Below are 22090 nucleotides of genomic sequence, written 5' to 3'. Positions count from 1 at the left end.
GTGCAGCGCCTGTTGGAGTGAGCCAGTGATGCCAGGAAATTTTCTCTATAAACGCTACTTTTCGCGAGTGTTCGCTTAAAATTTCATCAATTTTGGCAGCACTAAGCAAACCCAAAAAGAGCGCTGGAAGAAAAAAAGAACTAAGCTGAAAATAGAAAAATGGGTGTGGCCCAATTCATTCGACTGATTAGAATGGATTTGGGAAATATTATTTTTAAATGCTTGTAAAAGAAAAAGCAAAACTTTTAATAAAAGTGAAAATAACCAGAAATATTCACAAAAAGTTGCTCCACTCGTTGGAAATAACGTAAAAAATTACATTCACCCATCAAATTTTCAATTTTTATACTTCAAAACAAAAGAGATAAATTAAAAAGGCATTGATTAAACTCACTCAAACTTCTAATAATTTCCCCATTTGATCCAGGTCAAATCCAGGTAATCCAATTTAGCTGCCATCATTCACCAGCCAACCTACAGCAGCAGCAGCTCGGTTTGTGAATGTCCCAAGTAGATAGGTCAAGTCGACCGATAAATCCGGATTAAATGCAGCACGATAAAATCTAATTATCGGCTGGCCCAGTCCCACCCCACCGACGGGACCCCAGGGGGAGGAGGGGAAGGGAATTTGTGGCTCTATCAAAATCATAAAATTGTGGAACGACTTGCTTTGGGTTGCTTTCAGTAAGACAAAATCAATAAACTGACTATCGCGGGTCTACCCAGGGAGCGAGGAGCGAGGGGATTGAGTGCTAAAACCAGATCCCTAATCCACTTACCTGACTCGGTGCGATCTGAAACGAGAAAGAGAGGGAGAGCAGAAAAGAGAGCAGTTAATTAAAACATCTCACTACATTGTGTACTTATAGCAAAAAAAGATCGTCGAGATAGTCCTCGGATTGTGAAAGACGTGCCAACATCAACTTCGAGGAAATGCACTTTTCCTTGCCGGGTTGCGCTGCGCTCTTCATGGATGTGCCACTTCATTAGCATCCGGTTGCATCGCATGCAGAGCAGATTAAAAACTACTTATTATAAAGTAGCACCACACAGCGCGGAATGCAAAGTGCACCACCACCGCATCATAAAGTGCATCTTGTTGGGGTTCAGAAAATAGGATAACAGTTAGAAGCTTAACTGCACGGGAAAAAAATATTTTTAGCACAAACAATTAAAATTATTCGTAATTCTTAAAGTAATTTGAGACAACGTAGTTGAAATTTAGCTTGTCAAATGAATAAAATAACAGATTTCAAAATTATTACCAAGGTAAAATTCCTAAATTTTAATTAATCATATTTTCCGTGTCCCCTCGCAACATTGTGTGAAAAATATGAAATAATTAGCTGCCACCGCAATAACGGCAGCAGGTTTGACGCTTTGTTTACGAGATTGAAAACTCGGGTAAAGTTTTCCAACACTCCCCCCCCCCCCCTCGTTGACCGCGCAAAGTTTTAGAAGGTCACGCGGGGAAAATCCGCTCAAATCGATACTGGTATAGGGTGGAAAAGTTTTGTTTTCCTTCGAAAACATCCTGACACAACAGTGACGAACGCTCGGGAGAGGGAGATCCAATTTTGAGCAATTTGTAACAATCTGGGAAACAATGCGGAAAGAAAATGGCAAAAGTTGTCGCGCAGCGATAGAAGATTTGAAATTGATGGTGAAATTGTGGACAGAGCCTCACGTAGGGAGGGAGTTTGAAAAGATTCATTGAATTTTAAAATAACAGTTTCACCGAAATCTACTCAGCGTATTCAAATATTAATATTTATTAGTATTTAATTATTAGTAAAATAACCACATTGTCCTACTTTATTGTTTGTCAAAATTATCTTTTTATTTATAAATTATAAATCAGAGAAAGAGAGAGAGAGTGAGAGAGAGCAATTAATTATTAAACCGGCCGATTTCGACCATTTTATATATTTGTATTTTTTCATTTTGCTCATTTTTTGACAACAATATTTTAAAAAATTTTGGAATCAAGAATAACATTTCAAAAGGGCCAAAATTCAATAAAAAGTCAATATAAAAATCAAGTCTTGATTCGAAAATCTTCAGAAAAAAATGTTTGAATGGATCATAAAATTTCACAAATGTTCCATTTTTCATCATTGAAAATTGGACCGTTAGTTGCTGAGACTTCTTATTGGCATTAGAAAATGTGGGAATGTTTGGATGAAACTTAAAAACTTATTTTTTTTTGTTTCTTTTTCTTTATTCGCTGTATTTTCGTAACCAGAAGTTCAATCTTTAATGTCTCTTAGGAGCAATTCTCTGAGATTTCGGTCATTCGATTCTTTTTGTATTTTTTAATCCGGCTGAAACTTTTTTGGTGCCTTCGGTATGCCTAAAAAACCATTTTGCATCATTGGTTTGTCCATATGATTTGGCAGCTGTCCATACAAAAATTTGCAAATTTGGCAGCTGTCCATACAAAAATGATACGTGAAAATTCAAAAATATGTATCTTTTGAAGGAATTTTTTGATCGATTTGGTGTCTTCGGCAAAGATGTAGGTATGGATATGGACAACACTGAAAAAAAATGATACACGGTAAAAATTTTTTTGGTGATTTTTTATTTCACTTTTTGTCACTAAAACTTGATCTGCAGAAAAAAAACTATTTTTAATTTTTTTTTTGATATTTTTTAGAGGACCTCAAATGACAACTTTTCAGAAATTCCCAGAATGGGCAAAAAATTTTTGACCGAGTAATGATTTTTTGAATCAATACAATTTTATTCAAAAAATTGAAATATTGGTCGCAAACATTTTTCAATTTCATTTTTCGATGTAAAATTTAACTTAGTTGATACGACCCTTAGTTGCTGAGATATTGCCATGCAAAGGTTTAAAAACAAGAAAATTGATGTTTTCTAAGTCTCACCAAAACAACCCACCATTTTCTAATGTCGATATCTCAGCAACTAATGGTCCGATTTACAATGATAAAACATGAAACATTCGTAAAATTTTCCGATCTCATCGAAAAAAATATTTTCAAAAATTTTAAATCAATACTAGGGTAATTCTCCGCCAACTCACACAGCAGTTGCCCCGACCCCTCTTCGATTTGCGTGAAACTTTGTCCTAAGGGGTAACTTTTGTCCCTGATCACGAATCCGAGATCCGTTTTTTTATATCTCGTGACGGAGGGGTGGTACGGCCCCTTCAATTTTTGAACATGCGAAAAAAGAAGTATTTTTCAATAATTTGCAGCCTGAAACGGTGATGAGATAGAAATTTGGTGTCAAAGGGACTTTTATGTAAAATTAGACGCCCAGTTTGATGGCGTACTCAGAATTCCGAAAAAACGTATTTTTCATCGAAAAAAACACTTAAAAAGTTTTAAAAATTCTCCCATTTTCCGTTACTTGACTGTAAATTTTTTTGGAACATGTCATTTTATGGGAAATTTAATGTACTTTTCGAATCTACATTGACCCAGAAGGGTCATTTACTTTTCGTACTTTTCGAATCTACATTGACCCAGAAGGGTCATTTTTTCATTTAGAACAAAATTTTTCATTTTAAAATTTCGTATTTTTTCTAACTTTGCAGGATTATTTTTTAGAGTGTAACAATGTTCTACAAAAATTTTGATATATAGACATAAGGGGTTTGCTGATAAACATCACGAGTTATCGTGATTTTACGAAAAAAAAGTTTTGAAAAAGTTGGTCGTCATCGATCATGGCCGTTCATGGTCACCCGCGACAGACACGGACGACGAAACAAAGAGAAACGCAAAAAGTAAAAGACCGATTCCGTAGAGAACTGCTCTACTATAATAAAAAGCGTCTGGACTGTAATAAAAAATTGTGTAAACTTACAAAGGTGTAACGTTGGAAGGTGGAAAATTACCTCTTTTATGATGTAATATTACCTCAATTTAGACTGAAAATGTTACATTGCAGCAGAAATGTGGTAAAATTACGTATTTTCAGGAGTAATATTACACTTTTTTTCTGAAATAAAAGGTGATATATTACTAATTTTTATTTATTGTGTACAAACACACATAAATTTCTTCTGTTTTCATGGGTGAGTCTATGAGCTTTCTGTGGAAGGCAAGAATTCAAAATCAAAAAAAAAAACATCGGATTTAAGGTAATTTAAAAATCGGCAAAAAAAATATGTACCTATTTTTTCTGAATAGTCCTCATCAATACCTACAACTTCGATCAAAAATTTCCTTTAAAACTAACAGATTTTCGAATAATTACGTACCATTTTTGTATGGACAGCTGTCAAAATTGTATGGATCCTAATATGAGTCCCCAATCCCGAGCATGGCTAAATAACAAGGGAAATGCGTAATAATACCTTTCTCTGGTATCAATACCAAATTTTGGTATTCCTGGACCCTTCAAAATTTGTCTTAAGGATTATGCAAGAGCAAAATGTGGTATCATACCAATTTAAGGTATTGTTTTGATATTGCACAATTGCAGAATTTGTCAATGATCGAACACCACATTTTGGTATTCTTTTGGTATTACAGTGTTTTATCAAATTCATCTGCAACTATGGGAAAATTTTGACCAATTTTGACAAAATAATAAATTTTGCGCTAAAATGATGTCTCAAAGCGAATGCTTTCATTCAAAACCGGAAATTTCAAACTTGATTTTAAACATTTTTGATATACCCCCTACAGAAATGACTTGAAATTGTGGAAAATTTTTTAAGTCAGGATGGCACATTTTGGTATTATTTTGGTATTGAAGTATTTTATCAAATTCCTCTGAAACAATGGGCAAATTTTGACCAATTTTGACAAAATAATTAATTTTGCGCTAAAATCATGTCTCAAAGCGAATGCTTTCATTCAAAACCGGAAATTTCAAACTTGATTTTAAACATTTTTGATATACCCCCTACAGAAATGACTTGAAATTGTGGAAAATTTTCTAAGTCAGGATGGCACATTTTGGTATTATTTTGGTATTAAAGTGTTTTATCAAATTCCTCTGAAACTATGGGAAAATTTTGACCAGTTTTGACAAAATAATAAATTTTGCGCTAAAATGATGTCTCAAAGCGAATGCTTTCATTCAAAACCGGAAATTTCAAACTTGATTTTAAACATTTTTGATATACCCCCTACAGAAATGACTTGAAATTGTGGAAAATTTTTTAAGTCAGGATGGCACATTTTGGTATTATTTTGGTATTGAAGTATTTTATCAAATTCCTCTGAAACAATGGGCAAATTTTGACCAATTTTGACAAAATAATTAATTTTGCGCTAAAATCATGTCTCAAAGCGAATGCTTTCATTCAAAACCGGAAATTTCAAACTTGATTTTAAACATTTTTGATATGCCCCCTACAGAAATGACTTGAAATTGTGGAAAATTTTCTAAGTCAGGATGACACATTTTGGTACTATTTGAATATTGAAAGGTTTCATCAATTTTCTCTAAAACTATGGGAAATTTGTTTAAAAAAAATTTACGAGTTAATTAATTTTGCGCTAAAATGACTTGAAACCCAAAAATGTTAAAGATGATTTTAAAAATTAGTGTGATATACCCACTAATATTTTTTTCAAAAACGTTGAAATATCTCTAAGTCGGGATAACCAAATACTTTGAAAAACGAGTCAATCGACAGATTAATGAATTTTGGTGAATTTCAATTCAGTTTCATTTTAATAATACTTATTTTTCAATCTTGTTATTTTTCAGAAGCTTCAAGAACTTCAAGCACAGGCCGTTCATCAATGACAAATGCATTCGGTGTGGTGAAGAATATCACTAATAACAACATGGAATCATCAGGTGAGTAGATTTTGATGTTGCATATGAATAATTTCCGTTTTTTCACTAATTGCTGCACTAAAAATGGTATGAAAATACCAAATTTTGGTATTACTTGTTCAAATACCAGCGACCATAATGTGCTCTTGGTTGCCCAGTAATAGATGGTAAAATACCATGAAATCATACCAAAATCATGTAAGTGAAAGACCACAGAAATACCAAAACATGATTTTCCAAGGGCGCGGGAATACCTAAAAATAAATCCATGGCAATACCAAGTTTTGGTATTCAAGCAATGTTCAAAAATCCAGAAGACCTCAACTTGGTATTTAAATGGTTTTATTTTGAGGTATTATTTTACCCTTGGAATAACATGGTTTGGTATTGTTGTGCCCTTACACATACAAGATTTTGGTATGATTTCATGGTATTTTACCATCTATTACTGGGCAACCAAGGGCACATTTTGGTCGCTGTTATTTGCCCAAGTAATACCAAAATTTGGTATTCCCGTGTTATTTACCCCTGCTCGGGATGCAAAAATCGATCTCAGGGAAGGCCCCACAAAGTTTGAAGCAAATAAAAAAACACAAATAAAATCCATTTCCGATTTTTGAGGAGAATTGCTCATAAGGGCTTTGAAAATATGTTCCAAAGTTTGTGTTTTGAAAATACAAAAACAAAGTGATAACTTCGGAAAACATTGAACTAGCAGTTGACTTTTTGAAGCAATAAAATTAAAGCAAATTATGATTTGAATCCGAAAAGGATTAGAATTAAGATAATATTATCAAGAACTACTACTGCTGATACACTTGAAAAAAATCGTGGAAGTATCTTGAAAATTACACAACTCGACATTTTTGATTTTGATGTCAGTAAACTCTTCTTTCAGGAAACGGACTACGATAATACGATTTAGGAGGGTCGATTCAGGCTCGATCCACCAAAACCTAGCCTGTTACAAAATTTGCCATTAGGCATAAAAAGACCCCTTTTTAGGTTTCGCGCCATGACAAAAAAAAAATACGGTGATGGCTAAAAAGGTAAAAAGTTTAATTTATTTATTCTTAGAAAAAAAACATTAGTCCAACTCTGTTTCAAACGTCCCCCAATCAACAATCGCTGAACAAGGAAGAACCATTTTGCCAGTTCCGGACCCGACAACACCGCCGTGTATGTTATCGAAAACAACAATCCTCCGTGATTGCTCTCCGCGGTTATTAAGGCCAATTTCAAGATAAACAACCTGTTCCTTTTTTCCTCCCCATCGTCGTCGTTATTGGCCGTTTTTCCTGCACGCTTTTTGTTGACGCTGCAAATCCTTATTTTTTGCCTCCAATTTTCCAAATCGTTCGCGGCGATATTTCGTCGTCCGGAGCACAGGCGAGGTGCGGACGAAATTCTCATTAAAGCTAATTAAAATGTTTTACACAAGAACAACACAGTCAGAAAGGGGGACCGAAAATGGATCCAATTCAGGGGTGCGAAAAATAGCAATTAATTAGTAGCACTTTTTTCATTCATTCATTTCTCTCATTTCAGGATGAATCACGACGAGCCCGGGCGCGGCTCATCCATAAAACGATTTCATTTAAATTGCAAATTGAATTCAAAATATTGTTCTTCGATTTCGTTACTGATAGGTTTTTCGTAGCTGGGCGATCTGGGGACATGGTGGGCACTGGCCATGGTTGGAGAATCGAAATAAAAAATTGAATGAGTATCAATTCTGACCGAGTTGGGGATGGCAAGGTTATGAGAAGATACAAGGTTGAGTTGAAATCGACGATTTTTAAAGAATTTCCTGCCAAAAAATATAATTGTAAATTGGTTTACAGAGGTTTAGAAGAGAGATACAAACCAAGAAAAAAATGCAACAGAGTTGAACAAAATCCGAATAAAAAAATCAATAATGAAATGAAAAGAAATCGAATTAAAAAGTCACCATAATATTTTTTAAATCTTACCAAAAATCACAACAAAATGCATAAAATGTGCCCGTTTCAACTTGGTTTCCAAGATTCAATCGACGGTCCATTTCGTATCGGCATTTTATAGCCGCAGCACGCCGCGAGAAACGTTTAATTAATACTAAATTAGAAGATAAGATGGTGGTGGCGAAAGGTGCTAAACCAGAGCGCGAGATTTCATCCCGAAGCAGGTAGCGTTTAAAGTGAATTTTAAACACCATGAATAAATCAGGCCACGCTTGGAAGTTTTTATTTTTTAGGGGTACGCAAATCTATTTCGAGCTGTCAAATAAAAACTTTGTTTTATAACTTGACGAAGGTTAGAAATTTAAATTCGATTGAATAATTACAAGAAAATACAGCTTGAAACTCGTTATCGAATAGTTTACGGTTTCCTACAATTTCACTACTCCAGCAACAAGTGAATCCGAGAAATGGCAACGTGCTCCGGTTGAGTTTTAATTTAAATCAATTCTATACTGAAGAAATAATCAACAACCGAAGGCTGTTGCGAGATTAAACGCCGCAACGACAACTTTTAATTAATTCTGCAAACGCAGCCTTGGAAACGGTATAATCTACTTCCACGTAGAAACGCACCTTCCCCAAAAGAAAAGACATCGCAATCTGGTTGGGGTGATTTCGCCAATTGTTGATCATCCTTTTTTCGAATTGATTTTTCTTACTTAAATTTCCAAAATTAACAAACTCAAACTAATTTTCAATCAAAAATCATTTTTAAAAATTTCCAAATTACCCTTCCTCACTCGAAAAGCACTTTAACGACCTCTCACAGGAAAAAACACAAACAAAAAACACTTTTGCATTTTCTTTGTCGTGCTGTCATCGAGGGAAAACGTCTCAGCGTCGTCGGGGAAAAGTGCTTTGTTTTTCACCGGCACATTCCGGTACCTGTATGATACTCCACGCGCGCGCGCCTTCCACAACCAAGCGCAAAAGTTTAATCTTCTAAATGCACTTCGCAATCCAACCGTACTAGCAATTGCTCTGGAAGGACAAGTGCTTCTGTTGTTGTTGTTTTCGTAAAGCAACAGGAGCAGTGCGCGCAATGGCGTCCATTTTCCATTTTTAGTTTATTGTGGGGGAGTGAGATAAATCACACGGCGGCTTGGGAAGTTGGAGGTGTTGTTTCAAATCACAAGTGCCATTTTTTGAAATTTTTCAATCATGAAAACTGACAGGTACTAAAAAGTCAAATTTGTCCCTGGAATTATTTTCGATACACTGAAAAACAAAAAAAAAATCAGTGATTAGAAACGAAAAATAAATGAGCCACAAGACTGCCACATCCCGGTGTTGATCTGTGAGCTAACGATGATACGAACCGGTGACAATGTTGAAGTATGGGATTTGGTTTCAAAGAAGGACAATGATGTCACGGAAATACGCCTGGAGTAATGCAGCATTATTTTTATTGCCAGGTGAGACACCAGGGACAATTTGCAAAAAAAAAGAAGCACTTTATGTTAATGGGAAATAATTGCTATGAGTGCTGTAGCTGCCGTAAACCCGGGCGACTTTGGAAGCTTGAAAGGTTTATACAATATGACATTATGCAACGTGTGTTGAATCAATATTGTATGACGTGTGGCAACAATGTACGGTAACCGACTCCGTGACATAGCTCAAATCCCGATCGGTTCGCTTGAAATTTGGTATCAGAAAGTTTAATTTGGAAATGAACAAAAACAAAAATGTCGAACTCACACCTTTGGAATGGTAGTCTGGGACGCGAGAAGAATAGATTTTGATAACGTTTTTGCACATTTTTTTTTTGAATTTACAAGACAAAGTTAATGAAAAATCTCAATTTTATGTTGCTCAATTCAATGTACTGTTCTTATTGAACTTATCAGTTCGTCTTAAAATTTCATATCATGGAATATTTCAGATAATATAAGTTTCTGAAGCTTTCACAACTGGAATAGATATTGTTTATTTTTATAAGCAACAAATATTACGATATTATGAAATGAAAATAAACTATTAAAATAATGGCTAGTTATTTAAATAAACATTGTTGCTATATCTTTTTGAAAATAAGGTACCCATTTCCGCCAAAATCAAAATTAAGTTTTTAGATACGTTTTTACGGCCAAATTTGATGAAAATTTAAAAAAAATATCATAAAATGTCTGAAAGAAGGCTTAGCAAGAAGAAATTGATAAATAATTTAAAAAGTGTACGAGAAATTACAGTTGAGCAGTTCTCTACGAAATCGATCTTTTTATTAATTTTAATTCTTGTATTTTTTTATCCGGCTGAAACTTTTTTGGTGCCTTCGGCATGACCAAAGAAGCCATTTTGTATCATTAGTTTGTCCATATAATTTTCCATACAAATATGGCAGCTGTTCATACAAAAATGATAAATGAAAATTGAAAAATCTGCTTCTTTTGAAGGAATTTTTTGATCGATTTGGTGTCTTCGGCAAACTTAGGTATGGATAAAAAGTACACTGAAAAATAAATGATACACGGTACAAAAAATTCCGTGATTTTAAATTTCACTTTTTGTTGCTAAAACTTGATTCGCAAAAAAAATATTTTTTTTTCATTTTTGATATGTTTTAGGGAACATAAAATGCCAACTTTTCAGAAATTTCCAGGTTGTGCAAAAAATCTTTGACCGAGTTATGAATTTTTGAATCAATACTGATTTTTTCAAAAAATCAAAAAATTGGTCGCAAAAATTTTTCAACTTCATAATTCGATGTAAAATCAAATTTTCAATCAAAAAGTACTCAAGTGAAATATTGATAAAGTGCACCGTTTTCAAGTTATAAGCATTTTTGGTAACTTTTTTGAAAATTGTCACAGTTTTTCCTTTTTTTAAATTAGTGCACATGTTTTCCCACTTTAAATAAATATATTTTTGAACAGCTGAGAAAATTCTGTATATTTTGATTTTTTGAACTTTGTTGATTCGACCCTTAGTTGCTGAGATATTGCCATGTAAAGGTTTAAAAACATGAAAATTGATGTTTTCTAAGGCTCACTCAAACAACTCACCATTTTCTAACGTCGATATCTCAGCAACGAATGGTCCGATTTACAATAAAACAAATATTATAAAAAATTTAAATAAAAACTAACATTTCAAAAAGGCGTAATATTGAAAATTTGGCCCTTTTAAAATGTTAGTCTTGATTTGAAAATTTTGTAATTTTTTTTGAAAAGATTGGAAAATTTCACGAATGTTTCAAATTTTAATATTGTAAATCGAACCATTAGTTGCTGAGATATCGACGTTAGAAAATGGTGGGTTGTTGGGGTGAGACTTAGAAAACTTCAATTTACCTGTTTTTAAACCTTTGCATGGCAATATCTCAGCAGCTAAGGGTCGTATCTTCAAAGTTCAAAAAAAAAAAAAAAAAAACAAAATATAGAGAATTTTCTCAGCTTTTCAAAAATATTTTTTTTAAAGTGGGCACATGTTTGCCCACCTTTGGAATTTTTTTTTATGAAAAGCAATGAAAATTCTCTATATTTTGCTTTTTTGCACTATGTTGGTACGATCTTTAGTTGCTGAGATATTGCCACGCAAAATCAAACTTTTTTCAGTAAAATCGCTGTATCTAGCTAATTGTTCATTTTAGTTCGAGGTTTACATTGATTTTCATGTAAAATTGTCCGGAGAACACAATGGAGCAGTTCTCTAGGATTTCGGTCATTCGATTTTTTTTGTATTTTTTAATCCGGCTGAAACTTTTTTGGTGCCTTCGGTATGCCCAAAGAAGCCATTTTGCATCATTAGTTTGTCCATATAATTTTCCATACAAATTTGGCAGCTGTCCATACAAAAATGATGTATGAAAATTCAAAAATCTGTATCTTTTGAAGGAATTTTTTGATCGATTTGGTGTCTTCGGCAAAGTTGTAGGTATGGATACGAACTACTCTAGAAAAAAATAATACACGGTAAAAAAAATTTGGTGATTTTTTATTTAACTTTTTGTCACTAAAACTTGATTTACAAAAAAACACTTTTTAATTTTTTTTATTTTTTGATATGTTTTAGAGGACATAAAATGCCAACTTTTCAGAAATTTCCAGGTTGTGCAAAAAATCATTGACCGAGTTATGAATTTTTTAATCAATACTGATTTTTTCAAAAAATCGAAATTTTGGTCGTAAAAATTTTTTAACTTCATTTTTCGATGTAAAATTAAATTTGCAATCAAAAAGTACTTTAGTGATAAAGTGCACCGTTTTCAAGTTATAGCCATATTTAAGTGAATTTTTTGAAAATAGTCGCAGTTTTTCATTTTTTAAAATTAGTGCACATGTTTGCCCAGTTTTGAAAAAAATATTTTTGAAAAGCTGAGAAAATTCTCTATATTTTGCTTATTCGGACTTTGTTGATACGACCTTTAGTTGCTGAGATATTGCAATGCAAAGGTTTAAAAACAGGAAAATTGATGATTTCTAAGTCTCACCCAAACAACCCACCATTTTCTATCGTCAATATCTAAGCAACTAATGGTCCGATTTTCAATGTTAATATATGAAACATTTGTGAAATTTTCCGATCTTTTCGAAAAAAATATTTTCAAAATTTTCAAATCAAGACTAACATTTCAAAAAGGCCAAACATTCAATATTACGCCCTTTTAAAATGTTAGTCTTGATTTGAAAATTTTGAAAATATTTTTTCGAAAAGATCGGAAAATTTCACAATTGTTTCATATATTAACATTGAAAATCGGACCATTAGTTGCTGAGATATTGACGATAGAAAATGGTGGGTTGTTTGGGTGAAACTTAGAAAACATCAATTTTCCTGTTTTTAAACCTTTGCATTGCAATATCTCAGCAACTAAAGGTCGTATCAACAAAGTCCGAATAAGCAAAATATAGAGAATTTTCTCAGCTTTTCAAAAATATTTTTTTCAAAACTGGGCAAACATGTGCACTAATTTTAAAAATAAAAACTGCGACTATTTTCAAAAAGTCACTTAAATATGGCTATAACTTGAAAACGGTGCACTTTATCAAAATTTCACTAAAGTACTTTTTGATTGCAAATTTGATTTTACATCGAAAAATGAAGTTGAAAATTTTACGACCAAAATTTCGATTTTTGAAAAATCAGTATTGATTAAAAAATTCATAACTCGGTCAATGATTTTTGCACAACCTGAAATTTCTGAAAAGTTGGCATTTTATGTCCTCTAAAACATATCAAAAAATAAAAAAAATTAAAAATAGTGTTTTTTTGTAAATCAAGTTTTAGTGATAAATAGTTAAATAAAAAAATCACCAAATTTTTTTTACCGTGTATTATTTTTTTCCAGTGTAGTCCGTATCCATACCTACAACTTTGCCGAAGACACCAAATCGATCAAAAAATTCCTTCAAAAGATACAGATTTTTGAATTTTCATACATCATTTTTGTATGGACAGCTGCCAAATTTGTATGGAAAATTATATGGACAAACTAATGATGCAAAATGGCTTCTTTGGGCATACCGAAGGCACCAAAAAAGTTTCAGTCGGATTAAAAAATACAAAAATTAAAATTGAAGAAAAAAGACCGATTTCGTAGAGAATTGCTCAATGGCGATATAAAAAAAAATAAGTTATAAGGAATTTGTCAAAACTGAACTTGAAAGCTTAAAACGTTTAAAATATAATCTTAGAAGGTTGGGTTGGTAACGGTTGAATTTTCATTTTTATCGAATTCCTTGGACAATTTTCTATAAAATACAACCTGTAGAAAGTCTATTGCTCAAATAGTTGCAAAGTTATGATTAAAAGAAAAAAAAAGTTATTTAGATAATCGTAAAAAAATAGGGCGATGCCAAAAATAGAGGATTGGTCCAATCAGAACCAAACTTGGGATTTCTGATAACTATTGAGAGATAAACGTTCCCTCCAAGTTTGGTCCAAATCGGTGAAGGTCGAGTACAAAAGTGTACCCAGTTGACCTGGAATGACCCATATTTTCTTGGAGTTTTTTTTTGCAGGCGTTAATTTACACACTTATTTTGATCATTAAATGCTATTTTACACAATTTTGATGCAGAATATTGATTAGGACCAGGATCAGAACAATTTTCGATAAATTTCAAATGTCTTTGTTTGTTTCTTTCTCAACTTATTGCCCAAATGAACTTAAAAATTTGGAAATTTGTTAAAAAATTCCCGTTTCCCGGGAACTTTGTATCCCCGGGAAATTGGACGCTCTAATCCGGACATTGCTTTTATCGAAATATCTGTGATCAAATCTCCAGAAAGTGTATAAATAACACTTAAATTCTCATAACTGAGTCGATATGTATACGTGAAGTTAGGTCTAGAAGCTCGTACCACATGGAAAGCCGAAAACACTGCACTGTACGGCCTGTGTCAGATTACTTTCAAACTTTGGGACGTTCCATTTCACACCATAGTTATCACAAACAAGCTAAAATTAAATTCGTCTTGTTCAGTGTTGATAAGCACCGAAACCTCACCCAAGTCAGTTTCGTTCTAACGCTGGAGCGCGATGAACCTCTGCGTACTCGGCGTAATTCTGTGGAGTGTCAACGCGTTCCAGTTCGCCTTAGCGGACGACGGAAGCTTTAGTACCGAGAACGCGCGATTCCGCTGCGGTATCCGGAAGCGTTTCGGTGTACCGTTGATCTACGAGGGTCGTACAGCCGAACTTGGGCAATGGCCGTGGCACGCAGCCTTGTATCACGGTGAGGACTACAAGTGCGGCGGAACGCTGATCGATCAGCACCACGTACTGACATCGGCCCACTGCGTCATTGGGAAGAACAAACGGGTTCTGGACGCCAGCTTTGTTTCGGTCCAGCTGGGAAAGAACCATCTGGACGAGTACCATGGGCAGGCGCAGATCATGAATGTCAGCAGGATTCACGTGCATGAACAGTTTGTAACGAATCGAAACGACATCGCGCTGCTGGTGCTGGCCGGTGCCGTTCGATACTCGGAGTTGGTGATCCCAATCTGCACCGAAGGTATCCAACGGTCCCGGGGTGAAGATCTGGCAGGGAGGCGTGGTTGGGTGGCTGGGTTTGGAGAGACGGAAAGTTTGGCGCTTTCCAAGGAGTTGAAGACCGCGTCGATGGCGATCGTGAACATCACGGAGTGCGTCCACAGTGATCCGGAGTTGTACGGTCGATTCGCTTCGGCAGCAGTTTTCTGTGCAAGCGATCGGAACGGTGCGTCTGGGAGCATTGTGTTGTCGCAAACTGTTTTTTTGTTTGTTTTGCTTGCAGGCACCAGCGTGTGTCGAGGCGATAGCGGCGGTGGTGTGTACATTCTCGAAGGTGATCGTTGGGAGCTACGCGGGATTACGTCATTTTCCGGTAAGAACGAAAGAGGTAGCTGTGACGTTGGGAGGTACGTGGTGTTTACAAACGTAGCGTTCTTCTACGAGTGGATCAAGCGGAGAACCGGAAGGGACGGAACATCGGAAGTTTTTCCCAGGCGGATCAGTGAATTTAGTAAGTTTTGAGGTGATCAGAGAGTTTGAACTGATGCTTGAGAAAGAGATTTTTATTTAAGAGTGTCGAGAGTACGGCAAATTTGCTCGCAAACGTCAGAACGGTGTATGCTACAATTCGCGATCTCCTCATACGGTGGCTATCGTTGACCGAACCCAGCGTCACATCGCCAGTGGAAGTATTATCAGTGAGAAGTTCGTTCTGACAAAGGCTCCAAGCTTGCTCGAGTAAGTCGGTTTCTACAATTGTTGTAACGTAACTAACAAAGGCGTGTCCAGCATTTACATATCGGAAGTCGACAGGGACGATCTGTGGGTGCGCGTTGGCAATCAACCAGATAAGAAGATCGTCCGGGAGATTCCTCACCCGGGTTACGATCCGGAAACACTCCGTCACCAGGTGCTGCTGCTGGAACTGAGCTCTGCTTTGACATTTACGAAGGGAATGTTTCCGGCTTGCCTAGCCAACCCGGCTACCGAGAATCTGTACGATACACTGCTTCTGAATGGGTACAGTGGAAAATGTAAGACCCCGGAATACCCCGTAATCAAAATGCTAACGTAATCCTTCCTCCAGCTGCCGTTGACTACAACTTTTACGAAAGTGTCGACAACTGGGTCATTTCCAACGAGCAGTGCAACGCAACGGTTAGGCAAACCCACCGTAAGTACGCCATCAGCAGTATGGAGCTGTGCGCCACCGATCGGTACGAGGGCAGCACCTTCTTCTGGAGCGGCATCGTTGGTGGGCCATTGCAGACGGTCAACACGCGCAGCTGTATGTTTACGCAGATTGGGGTGACGAACGTTTTGATACCGCACGATAAGAGCGGGTCGCAGCGGACTGTTCGCTTCACGAACGTGTACTCGCGGGTGACGGCGTACCTGGACTGGATCGAGCAACAGGTTTGGGGCAACGAAACGGTTCCGACCGAGTTGGACCCGGAGGACGACAGTGGGGTGGCGCCGATGGATGAGGATTACGATTATGAGGATTAAGTTGGGGATCAACAATGAAGTTTGTGGATACAAATTTGCATTTGATTTTCTCGGCTATTACTGAACGAATTTTGGCCGGATTTGTTCCATTCGATCCAGATTCGGGTCCAATATCTAGGTGTTGAAAATTGTAAATTTTCCGTTAGTTTTTCAATAGTTATACAAACAAACGGTTTTGTTGGATATTGAAACCGTTAACGATTAGGTAATTCTCTACCAACTCACACGAAATCGGGAAAAGTTGCCCCGATCCCTTTTGTCCCTGATCACGCATCCGAGGTCCGTTTTTTGATATCTCGTGACGGAGTGGCGGTACGACTCCATCCATTTTTGAACATGCGAAAAATGAGGTGTTTTTCAATAATTTGCAGCCTGAAATGGTGATGAGATAGAAATTTGGTGTCAAAGGGACTTTTATGTAAAAAAAGACGCCTAATTTGATGGCGTACTCAGAATTCCGAAAAAACGTATTTTTCATCGAAAAAAAATACTAATAAAGTTTTAAAAACTTTGCCATTTTCCGTTACTCGACTGTAAATTTTTTTGAAACATGTCATTTTAAGAGAAAACGTACTTTTCGAATCAACATTATAAGGGTAATTTTTTCATTTAGAACAAAAAAAATTATTTTAAAATTTCGTATTGTTTCTAACTTTGCAGGGTTATTTTTAGAGTGTAACGATGTTCTACAAAGTTGTAGAGCAATTACAAAAATTTTGATATATAGACATAAGGGGTTTGCTTAAAACATCACGAGTTCTCGCGATTTTACAAAAAAAAAGTTTTGAAAAAGTTACTTTTTGCGTTTCTCTTTGTTTCGACGTCCATTATTTCCGACGTTATTTTCGTAAAATCGCGATAACCCGTGATTCTTAAAAGCAAACCCCTTATGCCCAAGTAACATTTTTTTCCAGGAGTTCTACAAGAGCTCTTCAAGATATCTACAGCATAGCAGTTTGGACCGCGGTAGGATAAAATTCTCTTCAAAACTTCTTCAGGAGTTTGGAAGAGTACTTGAAGAGAGTTTTATCCTACCGCGGTCCAAACTGCTATGCTGCAGCTATCTTGAAGAGCTCTTGTAGAACTCCTGGAAAAAAATGTTACTTGGGTGTTTATATATATCAAAATTTTTGTAATTGTCTGCTCTTTGTAGAACATTTTGATATCCCTGCAAAGTTTGAAAAATACATGAAATTTTGAAATGAAAAATTTTGTTCTAAATGAAAAAAAAGACCCTTATGGGTTAATGTAAATCCAAAAAAACCATAAAATTTCCCTTAAAATTACATGTTCCAAAAAAATTTACAGTCAAGTAACGGAAAATGGCAGAGTTTTTCAAACTTTTTTAGTGATTTTATCGATGAAAAAATGGACCTCGGATTCGTGATCATTGACAAAAGTTACCCCTTAGGACAAAGCAGGGCTGCGACTCCGACTCCAGCTTTCTGAGTTAAGCTGACTCCGACTCCGGCTCCAGCTTTCCACAAATTGTTGTCTCCTGCTCCGACTCCGACTCCGACACCTAATCTGTATTTTAAATATTTAAAAAACGCATTTTCAGCACAACAATTTTCTGAGCTAATTTGAATTTTGTTGTTTAAAAAATTGGAACATTTTATTTAACTACTTTAAATTTACATTCATTTTTTAAAGTTAATATGCTAGCTACACTTGTTTTCAATTGTTATTTTTTCAGCAAGTTTTCATTTACTAAAAATTTCAGTAGTGCAGATTTCAGTAAATTTAACTGAATTCAGTAATGAGAAATTGGTGTGCAGTAACTATCAAAGATACCCTGGTTTTGAAATAAACAATTTTCAAGGTAACTATTTTTAAAAGCTTTTTTGAATTTATTTGAGAAGACGTACATGGACATTAAACATACGTACACACTTTAAACGTACAAATCATGAGAAAATTCTAATATTTGAAAAATAAATTAAATTATATCAATTATATCACCCCGATTTAAGGCATTTAAAAAAAATTAGACATGTTCAAAGATATTGTTTAAGGATCAACACTTTAAGAGATTTGAAGAGAAATAAATTCTCTAATAAATTCAATGACTCGTATATGCAAAGTTGCATATGCGAGGCATAAGAGCGCCGGTTTAACTGTAATTCTAAATTAGTTGCAACTTATTTTCGATATTTTTGTCAGCTTGAAATGTTTTCAGCAAGACACTTTGATTTGTTTTTATTTACATACAAAATGAGCATGTTGCGTTCCAAGTAGAAGATTGATATAATAGTTGATAATGTTTTTAAAACATAATTATTTTTGTTTAATACTGATAGTGAGTTTAATACTGATAGATAAGCAATAAAAATGCTTCGAAAACATCATGGTATCTGATAAATATCTTGAACCAAAAAATAAATTAAACAAAAAATGTCAACGCAGTGCACGCAATTCAATAAATAAATTAAAAATATAAAAAATGGGAATCCACCTGAATTACAACAAATATTAAACAATAAATAAGTTCGTAAATTATATTAATTTTTTTGACAACTCCAACTCCGGGTCTATCAGAAATTTACGACTCCGGCTCCGACTCCGACTCCAGCTCATACAATTTAGCCGACTCCGACTCCGACTCCAGCTATTAGAGTTTTGACGACTCCGACTCCAACTCCAGGTCCCCAAAAAGTCCCGACTCCGGCTCCGATTCCGACTCCGATTCCGCAACCCTGGGACAAAGTTTCACGCAAATCGTAGCAACTGCTGTGTGAGTTGGCGGAGAATTACCCAATTGGCTTTCGACCTCTTGCGGATGTATTTGGTAACTACACGAACAAAGCTTTTTGGGGTTTTTTTGGCATGCATTCAGGCGTAATTATAAACAAACTGGAAGCTTTTGGAATTGTTTTTTTTGTGGAAGGCATCAATCAATGAGTAGGATATTTATTTTTAATGAAAAAAACATCAATTTTAACGGGCTTTGTCAAGGTTCATAATTGCATGAACGATTGTAAACTATATAACAAAAACAATGATTATTTTATTTTAACTGTGATTTGAACCGTAGTGCAGTAATCAAAAATTTAAAAAATAAAAGTCGTTGCAAAAGCAAAACACAATTGCAAGCATCAATGGATCATGTTTCACCGAAATTGATTAACGTTTCGCTTTATTGTTTCAATTAGTGGAAAACACCAAATTGCACAATTTTTCATTGGCTTCAAATAAATAAAACACGCTCATCAATTACAGCTTGAGGGCTAATTTCAAGGGAAAAAACGCATTTTTCACATATCCAATCGGACCGCAAAACCACCCATTGTGGATGAAAAAAATGGCAGCCCCGAAAACCGGTCGCACCTCTTCCCTGGAGCGGGGGTCCGGCCATGACCGCAGGAAAATTAATCCATTTAAATGTGAAATATGAACCATCACGGTTATTTGGAGCGATTTTTAACACGCCTCGCGGAACCACAAACGGCAAACACATTTCGCACTCGCGACCGAGTTGGCACGCATATTGACCACTCATTAATGATTGAAGGGGCTGTTTGAGGGGGTGAGGTCAAAGGATCATGCTCGAAAAACGGAGCATAAATTATGCACGGCTGAATCTGCGTCCGGGGCGACTCGTCAAATGGGGTCAAACGCTGACGAGGAATCTTTTTGGACTTATTTTAATCATTCAAAAAATAGAAGAAAAAAATCTGTTCACTAAAGAGATTACTAAAATCTAAAAATGACAAAATAATTGAAACTTTCCAAATTAACTAATTTCTTCCACGCGCCAAACATTCCCACAAATGCACCACACTCGAGTCCTTTCTTGCCGCGGCAACGGGGCGGAAAAAAAATGATTACCCATCCGTCAAATTCATTGCATTTCAGCATTTCCAATTAAAATAACGCACAATATTTAGTGCGGCAGCAGCGCGTCGGGCTCCAAACGCGACATAATGTTTGACGCACGATGAACAATTTGCGCGTTAGGGGTGGAAAACATCACGTATAATTACGTAATTTTTGCACCTCTCCCCTCCCTCAAACCTCTTTTCGTGGAAAAACGTTTCATTAGAAAATGGAAAATTTCAAACGGGGCGTGCGCCGTGTGTGTGTGTGTGTGCGTTTGCAATCAAATAGAAAATGCATTTTAACCGGTGGAGCGATTAATTTGCAAGCAATTTGTGCTGGTGGCACGTGTGAAAAAGCGGGACCACGTGGTGGCGCACCCACGCGGGAGGGTGCTTATTGCAAACCCACGGCTGCGATTCTTTTGAGAATTCGCAATAGTTGCGGGGAAATTGCAAAGTGGTTGTGGGGAAGAAAGAAGGGAGGTGGTATTCTCGGGCAAGTTATTGGGCAAAAGGAGCAATTCTCTACCAAAACCGGAAATGGATTTTAGTTGTATTTTTTATTTGACGCAAACTTTATGGTAGGTACACGAAACATTGCCAATTTTTCAATTTTTTTTTACAAGTTAAAATTTCCCAAAAAACGTATTTTTTGATTTACAAGATTTTTTGATATGTTTTAGAAGAAAAAAAAAACTCTGCCATCGGGTTATACATTTTTGAAAAAATAGTAATTTTTGGGAAAAAAGCAATATCATTCCAATATTTGGTTGCCTTGATTTTTCTATGTTAAATTGAATTTGCAATCGAAAAGTACTGTACAGATTTTTTGATAAAGGGCCCCGTTTTCAAGATATAACCACCGAATGTTTAATTTCAGCGAAATATTTGCAGTTTTTCGAATTTGAAAAATAGTGACCATAAATTGTCTAAAAGACATTGAAGATTGGACTTTTGGTTCCGGCTTTTTACTTAAAAAACAAAAAAAAGGATAATTTAAGTTTTCTAAGTATCTCCTAATCAACCCACCATTTTCTAATGTCGATATCAGAACAACTTTTGGTCCGATTTTCTGTGTAAAAACATCAAGACTAACGTTTCAAAAGGAACAAACTGTCAATAAAACGCCCATTTGGAATGCTAGTGTTGATTTAAAAAATTTCAAAATATTGATATCGGAAATATAAAAAAAAAAATAGAAATGGTCACTCATGGTCACTGTTTTTTTTTAAACCGAACAACTGCAAATATTTCGCTGAATTTAACATTCGGTGGTTATATCTTGAAAACGGGGCCATATATCAAAAAATCTGTACATTACTTTTCGATTGCAAATTCAATTTTACATAGAAAAATCAAGTCAAAAAAATTGAGCGTGTCAGATTTTTGGACCATATTTCTCTATGGCTCAAACAAAAAAAACTATTTTGGTAAATAAAGTTTTTGTGCAAAAAAAAAAAAAAAAAATTGGAAATCAGCATGTTTTTCCGTGTACCTTTTTTCAAAAGTCCTCAACAATATCCACAACTTTGCCGAAGACACCAAATTGATTAGAAATTTCACTCAAAAGTTATTTTTTTTTTTAATATTTGATTGCTCAAATATAAAATTCTTGCAGGAAGGCATTTTTTCAATGTTTAGTGTTTTCTTGAATCATCTGACCTGAATTTAAAAAAAGTTTTTGGGTTAATTATGGGAAATTTTTCTAATGGGCAAACGAATATTATAGGCTAGTTTCGGAAATTTTTATTTTTTTGGTCGTATATGGGTCACATATAAAGGCTTAAAAAAAATGCAGAAAGGTGAATTAATTTGACCCTTCTGACCAAAAAAAAGCATGCATTTAGTTAATAACAAGAAACATAGGTTTAAATGTATGATTTGGAGCCAATCTCAAAGCTGATAGGAGCAACTCTCTACGAAATCGGCCGATTTCGACCATTTTAATTTTTTGTATTTTTTTATTTGACTTAAACTTTGTGAAGACCTTCCCTATGACCAAGTAAGCTATTTTGCGTCATTGGTTCAGCCATACAAGTCTCCATACA

At 35.2% G+C, this 22090-nt stretch overlaps 2 protein-coding genes across 6 annotated transcripts in view; one reads left to right on the top strand and one right to left on the bottom strand.

Annotated features, from left to right (window-relative positions):
* Window positions 1-22090, bottom strand: part of LOC6040591 (bifunctional heparan sulfate N-deacetylase/N-sulfotransferase) — a 366151-nt gene that overhangs the window by 190640 nt on the left and 153421 nt on the right. For 4 of the 5 annotated variants that reach the window (XM_038266169.1, XM_038266170.1, XM_038266168.1 and 1 more), the window contains one exon: window positions 780-794. The exons of the other annotated variant lie outside the window; for it this stretch is intronic. The gene's annotated coding sequence lies outside the window, so the exon portion shown is untranslated. The remainder of the gene's footprint in view (window positions 1-779; window positions 795-22090) is intronic. 5 annotated transcript variants of the gene reach the window in all.
* On the top strand, window positions 14260-16447 carry LOC6040587 (ovochymase-2). The gene is made up of 5 exons (XM_038261343.1): window positions 14260-14941; window positions 14999-15226; window positions 15288-15453; window positions 15505-15749; window positions 15803-16447. Exons 1-5 carry the CDS (start codon window positions 14260-14262, stop codon window positions 16222-16224), a joined length of 1743 nt encoding a protein of 580 aa, XP_038117271.1. The 3' UTR covers window positions 16225-16447.

The sequence above is a fragment of the Culex quinquefasciatus genome, chromosome 3 (assembly GCF_015732765.1).
Source record: "Culex quinquefasciatus strain JHB chromosome 3, VPISU_Cqui_1.0_pri_paternal, whole genome shotgun sequence".
In the NCBI taxonomy this organism is placed as follows: Eukaryota; Metazoa; Arthropoda; class Insecta; order Diptera; family Culicidae; genus Culex; species Culex quinquefasciatus.
The sequence above is the reverse complement of the archived record's forward strand: the minus strand, read 5'-3'. Positions and strand labels throughout refer to the sequence as shown.